Raw genomic sequence first — 7,114 nt, 5'->3', positions numbered from 1 at the left:
GGTAAGTGGCAGAGCTGGGATCAGACACAGATCAGCTGGGATTAGACCCCAGGTAATCTTGACCTTCTTGCATACGTTCTCTCTCTATGATTCAGGTTCAAGGCATGATCTTGGCCAAGTTGCTTTACATCTACAGCCCCTAAATTTTGGAAAAGGGGATGGTAGACTTACACTGCCCTCACGGGGCTGTGGGCAGAAAGTCCAGGAAGAGGGAAAAGAAGATATTTCTATCAAACCATGCACTAAGTGCTTTGCAAAGGAGACCCCATCAACCCTCACCATACACCCTGTGAAGAAGGTATCATTAACCCACTTTACTGATAAGGCAACTGAGGCTCTGAGCCATTAGTTCATCTGTTCAAGGTCACTGAACTTGTCTGACTCCAGAGGCATAATCACCTTAGAGACCATCACACAGGTAGGGAAACTGAGGCCCGAGAACATCGGGGACTTGTCCAAGCCCCCACAGCATCTCCCAATTGCAGCCACCTTCTTCCCCAACACCAGGTAAGGGTCACAGGGCCACTCTACTCATGGCGGGGCTGGGTCAGGGACATGTGAAGGTTTGGGTTATTTCTGCCTCCAAAAGGGGAAAGGATTTAAAAACAACCCCCCAACACATCACAAACAAGTTATTTATAACAGGGGCAGGCAAACTATAAATAAAAACACTTGCCCTTCCCTTGGCACTGGCTGTTCAAATCCCTCCGCTCAATTGAATTTTGGCCAACCCCTTGCCAAAGCCCATTTTTCCAGCCTGGTAAACTGAGCTTAGTCTTGGGGAGGGGATGGACTCCTCTGGTCAGACACACACACAGGTGCTGGCTCAGCTGAGGTGCAGTCAATGTCATCACTGGTGCTCCTGTTGAAGAGAAGCCCAGACTTGGGCGGGGGCGGTGATCCCTCTGCAAATTTCTAAGATGTGTCCCAAGGCAAAGGGTACAAAGGGTCCAGCGCGGGCCCAAGGGGTGGAGCCAAGAGGCCCAGTTCAGTTCAGTGTGAGGAATCAGCTGGAGGATCATATAGCTCGAGATGGAAGATCAGCCTTGAAAGACAGTGAATGAGCAGCCTGTCAACGGAGGTATGCAAACAGAGGCCATGGATCAGGGACACTGCAGGAAGATTCTTCTGCTGGGATCTACTCCTTAGCAGCCCCTCTCAGTTCTGAGATGTCCCTATCTTGCACCCAAATAAAAGGACTTGATGATGGCCAGTTCGCTAACTGCATCTGCAGCCCTGCCCTGGGCCAGGCAGAGGAAGCAGTGCTGGCCAGGCCCCTATCCCCTCCCAGAGCCTCGAACAAGTTCTCTGCAGAGGGAAGCAGAGGAGGTGGCAGAGAGAGATTAATTCCCTGAAATGGGAAAAAATAGAAAAACACACATATACCCTAATAACATGTAATAAGAGGTTGGAGATGAGGAACAATGCCCTGGTAATGTCACCCTGGCGGCAATCAATTTGGGTGTCACATGTAATAGGCATAATTATTCTGCCAGCCCTGGCGCTTGTCGCTAACCAGCTCCAGGGGCCCGGGCCTGCGTGCAGCAGGCAGCATAGAATCCATCGTTGGTGTACCAGCCTGGCAGAGGGAGCTGGCTCCAAATTAGCCTGCCAGCACCCAGCTTCTCAGTCCCTCTGGGCAGGCAAGAGGCTGAGGGGCTTCACGGGGGCTCTGTGGGTTCCCAGAAACCTCCTTGCTCAGCTATCCCTCACTCACTCAGTCACACATTTGTTTCATCTGGTGCTCATTCCCCAAGTCACCAAACTCTTACTAGACACTTACCAATGCCAGGCCCCATGCCAGGTGCCAGGGTGTAGAGATGGGGTTTTCAGGGGGCTGTGCAGGGAGAGGACATTAAAATAATGACACACGGGCTCCCTCCACCTCCCAGGCTAGGACCACCCCTTCCCATCCTGGGGCTGAATACAGAACCACTAAGGTTCCTAGAATTTGCTTTAAAGGTGCAGGGACTGAAATCCTCCTTGCTCTTCCTTCATTCCCACTTCCTTGGGGAGTCCTCCCTGATTGCAGCTTGTTCAGACAGCATCTCCACAACTGGGGAAACTGAGGTGCGGTGAGGATGATTGTTGAGTGAGCATCTACTACGTTCTGGTTGCTGCCCATCTCAACCCCCATTTCACAGACCAGAAACCTTGACTCCAGAAATTCAAATCAAGGCCATAATGAAAATATCATTTTACACTCATTCGATCAGCAACAATCAAGACATCTGACAATACTGAGGGTTGGCGAGGAGGGGGAGCAATGGGAACACTCATCTCTTGCTGAGGGCAGTGTAAATTGGTCCAACCAATTTGAAAAACACTTCGGTGTTTCCTAGGAAAGCTGAACACAAACATGCCTTATGGCCCAGCAATTCTACTCCTAGCTGTGTGCCCCAGAGATACTCTGCACATTGCCCTAGGAGACAGGACAAGCAGGTTCACAGCAGCATTGTTTGTAAAGCAAAAAAGGGAAACCACTCAAACGTCCATCAACAAGAGAACGATAAATACATTGTGCTATAGAATGTTATACATCAGTAAAAATGAATTAACTGCATATACTATTATTTGCAACAATATAGATGAAGCTTAAGAATATAATGTTGATCAAAAAAGCAAGTTCTAGAGAAATGCATACAGCTTTATGCCCTTTTTATAAAGTTCAAAAACAACCAACATTGAACACTTTATATACATTAAAATATACTATTTTTAAAAGGCAAAAGCAAAAAACCAAACCCGCTGCTGTCAAGTCGATCCTAACTCACAGAGACCCTATAGGACAGAGGAGAACTGCCCCACAGGGTTTTCAAGACTGTAATCTTTATGGAAGCAGACTGCCACATCTGTCTCCCGTGGAGCAGCTGATGGTTTCGAACCATCAACCTTTTGGTTAGCAGCCGAGTGCTAAACCACTGCACCACCAAGGCTCCTTTTTAAAAGGCGAGGGAATGCTAAATCCATCTTTCAGGGTAGTGGTTGCCTTAGAAAAGGAGGCCAAGGGGTGGGAGTGAGGAGAGCACATGGGAAGATGGACATCATTATTGAAGTGCTACTGTCAGGTTGGGGAGTGGGTTCACGGTGTTCACTATATTATTCATTATGTTATTATGAATAATACTAAATAAATTGATCAAATAATTAGCAGGCCATGCCTGGACCAGTGAGCAAGAGCCTTAGACCAGAGGTCAAGATGAAGGCATTCTAGATGGAGCCCCATGCTCATTAGCTGGGAAGTTGGGACAAGTCGTTCCACCTCTCTGGCTGTTAGTTTTCTCACCTATAAAATCAATTCTCTGTACCACTTAAAAGAATAAGACAAAGAGCACATCACTGATATAAACTCATAGTAGCCAGCATTTATTGAGTGCTTACTTTGTACCAGACACTGTTCTACCGGAAAATGCTTTGCGTATATGAACGCATCTAATTCTCACAACCACCCCAGAAGTAGATAGCTTTGTCATCCTCATTTTATGGGTAAGGAGACTGAGGCCCAAAGAGATTAAGTAACTTGCCCAAAGTCACAGAGTTAGGCAGTGGTGAAGCTGAGGTTTGAACCCTGGGAGCTGGATCCAGGGTCCACGCTCTTCACAACTTCACTATAAAATAACACTGAAAAAACTGAATACACATGAGGAGTATATTGTAGTCAGTACAGCTCTACTGAGCCCACCACACCCAAGGATGTTCATTCATTCATTCAACACATAAACAAAGGCCAACATCAAGAATATCTCAAATGCATTTGGAAATGAACTTTCCTTCTCAGTCTTTCTACCAAGAACCTTCTCTGGTTTAGAAATTCTGGAATCGCCTGTTGCCTGTGTTTCTGCAAAGTCCACTGCTATCTCAGGGCCCAGCCCAGTTCCTCTCTCTTCCTGGAGGGCCCCTGACAGCCTCAGCACCCAGAGAGAAATCCCGCCCTACCCTGTGTGTGCTATTGGGTACCCTGCGTGACTCTTGGCTCTAAGAGTTGGGAAGCCTGAGTTTTCCCATTCGCACAATCAGGGAACTGAACCAGGGTAATCTCTAAGGATCTGCTAGCCAGTGTTAGTCTCTCCCCAAACCCTGCCTTGGGCATCCTTAATGCCAGCTAACTCCATCCATCCATACAGGCTATGGACACCATGTCCCCTCTAGGTAGTCCTTGCTGCCAGCTGCCAGCTGCTCCCTGGTGCCTCCCAGTGTCTGCCTGGTCCTAGGGATGGTTACAAGGATTGCCCAAGTGTTCAACACAACCCATGGGAGCCATGGGAGGGCCTAGCCCAGAGCCAAGCAGACAGCTCAGCCAGGATACCCAGAATAGATACATGAATGAATGGGTTGGTACAAGTGTGGTTCCATGCTGTGGGTGTCGGGAGAAGAAGAATCAGTGATTTGGAGCAGTCACTGGGGAAGGGGCCAGGGGACGGAGAGGAGAAGGCCTTCTGGGTAGGGATGTTGGACCAAACCAGGTGAGGATGGAGGGATATGTGGATGGATTGGTGGGAATAGAACAGAGAGCCACCAGTGGGTAGTCTAGGGGGTGTGGGGGTGTGGAAAAGATTGGGAGGTGTGGCCCCAGGCCCGTTTCCCAGAGTGCCACACACAGGACAGCTAAACTAAGACGCCCCTGCTGGCAAACCACAGCCCTGACTCTGAAACCACCACTAGCTACTGTCTCCCATTCTCCACCTTTCCCTGTGCCCACAGGACCCACTTCCTCAACCCTCCACCAGACACAGTGCCTCGTGCCTCCATGGGGCCTGCGTGATCACTGCACTGTCTACTTTCCAGCAGGAATGCCCACCCCACCCCCAACAGCGCTCCTGCAGACAATGGCAGGGTCCTGAAGAGCTGCACCAGATGAGCCATTACTGGCACCAGGAATCCATCTGACTACCCATGCTCACAAGTTTTTTGGGGGGTGTCCCTCTGGAATTTTGGGTTTTAGAAAACAATACCTAACATGGGAAGAACCGGTGCTCAGAGGCTGGGTTGGAGGAGGTGACCTCTAGGCTGAAAGAAGGCTATCTGCCCCCTCTGGTCACACAGCATCCTTCAACCACACGTGATGGTACCTCAGCCTTGAGAACACACACATCCCTCTACAACCTGGCCCCTTGGGTCCGAGCCCCACTCCAACTCCAGACCCTGGGGAGCACTGCAGCCTTAACCAAGCCCTACCCACGGCCTGTCTCACATTTAAATGGCAGGGGGTGGGGCCGGGACAGAGACAACAAGAGCACTGAAGGGGGCCTACCCTCCTTTGCTGAGTCCCTCCTTCAGGAGGGGCAGCTGGGTGCTGCCGGGAACTCCTATCTGGGACTGTGCCCTCTTTCAGCATGGTTCCAAGCAGTTCTTGGTCTCTCCCCTCTGCCACTCTCTTCCCTCCAGCCTGCCTCTGGCCACTGGTAGAAGGCAGGAAGGACAGGCAGGCTGTCTCAGCAGACCAGGTGCTGGCCCTTCCCAGAGGTGTGAGGACTCTGAGCTCCTCCTTGCCAACACAAGACAAAGGGTCTGGGAACAGGTGACCCTCTCTTCCCTCACTGGCACCCCTCACTGGATCTGGGGAAGCCCCAGGCCCTCTGCTGGCCGGGAGCCCAGTTCACTGCGCGCTGAAGCCACTGGCATGACCAGCAGGGCTGAGCCCTGAGCCGTGGGCCGGGCTGGGCTGCATGCCTTCTGGCTGCCCAAGCAGAGCAGAGGAGAACTGAGGGAGGGCTGGGCTAGCAGGGAAGGGGTTTGTCCAGATTGTACCTTCCCGCCATCTCAGGGCCTCCTGCACTCCCATCCCACCAGGGCAAAACCTCTCAGATGTCCCTTCTCCCTGGCCACAGACCGGAGCATCTCTGAGAACAAAGAAGAGGTGTCGGGCACAACTAGGGCTGGGCTGGGACCCAGGGCCACAGCTGAAGAGGACTGCCCACTGGGCCTGGCCCCACCCCTCCTCCTCAAAGTAGGATTCACCTGGAGGAACACATCTCCATGGGGCGCCTTGAGGAGCAGGAAGCCCACCCAACAGAAGGTGCCCAAGTGGGGGGGGGGGCGGAGGCAGAGCAGGAGGCTCCCTCCTCACCTCCCTCTTCTCAGCTTATTCCCACCTCCCACCCGCTTCAGCCTCAGAATGAAAAGTGGGGCAGAGGAGGTGAGAGGCTCTGGTTGAAGGCAGACAAAGGGGAGGCCCCCAAAGGGTCCCTGGGTGCTCCTTTACCCCAACTCCCTCCCCTCCACTCTCTCTATCCCACATCTGCCCTTTCTTCCCCTTCACTGGGCAGAAGCTGAAAAGGATGCCCCTTGTGTAGGGAGGGAGCTGCTGCCCAGCCTGGAGCCTGTGGAGAAGCCCAGGCTGGTCTCAGCCCTGCATAGCCGACTTAGGGGTGCCTGGTGCGGGCGGGGGCTGCCTAGGGGTATCTGGGGTCTATAGAGAGAGGCACCCACCCAGCGCCGGGTAGGGGACTTACCCTTCAGGGTGATCAGTGCTCAGAATGGAGGGGGGCGGAAGGGTCGGAGCAGGATTAGGATGCCGGTGGGAGCCCCTCTAGAGCCCCTGGGTTCCAGCTTGCCACCCTGGAATTTGTTGGGGTGGGGATAAAGGAAAAGGAAGAGTCTTCATTTCTAAGGGGTGAGGGGGTCAGGCCTGGGCGCCCAAAGGGAGGTTTGGGTCGCGCTGGAGTGTCCGGCAGCCCCAGTAGGGTGCAGCTCGGGCCGACGGCGGCCCCCAGGGACGCTCGCCACGGGGCTGCCGGTGCGGGGCTTGGCCGCGGCCGCCGGGCTCACCTGCATCTCGGGCGTGCCGTCTGTCCGCTCGGCTCGGTCGCCAATCGCATGTCTCCCCCGCCGGCCCGGCCCGGCCCCAGCCCTTGCCCAGCCTCCTCCTCCGTCTCCTCCTCCTCCGACACCTCCGCCCGGCTGTCCGCGCGCCCTCGCGGGGCCGGCGGGCTGTCGGTCTGCCCCACGCGGGCAGCAGCCAAGCCGGAGCCGGGGCAAGGGCCCAGGAGTGGGAAAGCGAGAGGCCGCTGCCCCGGCGGGCGGAGGGGCAGGCGCGCTCAGGACGCGCGACGCGGACTCCCGGAGCCGGATTCTGTGCCCCGGGCCGGCCCAGAGCCGCCGCCTCCGCCTCTGC

The 7,114-nt window shown here is 53.9% G+C and overlaps 1 protein-coding gene across 2 annotated transcripts in view; it reads right to left on the bottom strand.

Annotated features, from left to right (window-relative positions):
• LINGO1 (leucine rich repeat and Ig domain containing 1) overlaps positions 1-7,114 on the bottom strand; it is a 70,423-nt gene that overhangs the window by 11,879 nt on the left and 51,430 nt on the right. Inside the window, exon 1 of one of the 2 annotated variants that reach the window (XM_004374764.2) lies at positions 6,769-6,976. The exons of the other annotated variant lie outside the window; for it this stretch is intronic. Within the exon in view, the coding sequence (XP_004374821.1) occupies positions 6,769-6,774 (6 nt within the window). The 5' untranslated portion in view covers positions 6,775-6,976. Of the gene's footprint in view, positions 1-6,768; positions 6,977-7,114 lie in introns of those variants that run through there. 2 annotated transcript variants of the gene reach the window in all.

Source organism: Trichechus manatus, unplaced genomic scaffold (assembly GCF_000243295.1).
Source record: "Trichechus manatus latirostris isolate Lorelei unplaced genomic scaffold, TriManLat1.0 scaffold00030, whole genome shotgun sequence".
NCBI lineage: Eukaryota > Metazoa > Chordata > Mammalia > Sirenia > Trichechidae > Trichechus > Trichechus manatus.
Note: the sequence above shows the minus strand (reverse complement) of the source record. Positions and strands in the feature narration are given on the sequence as shown.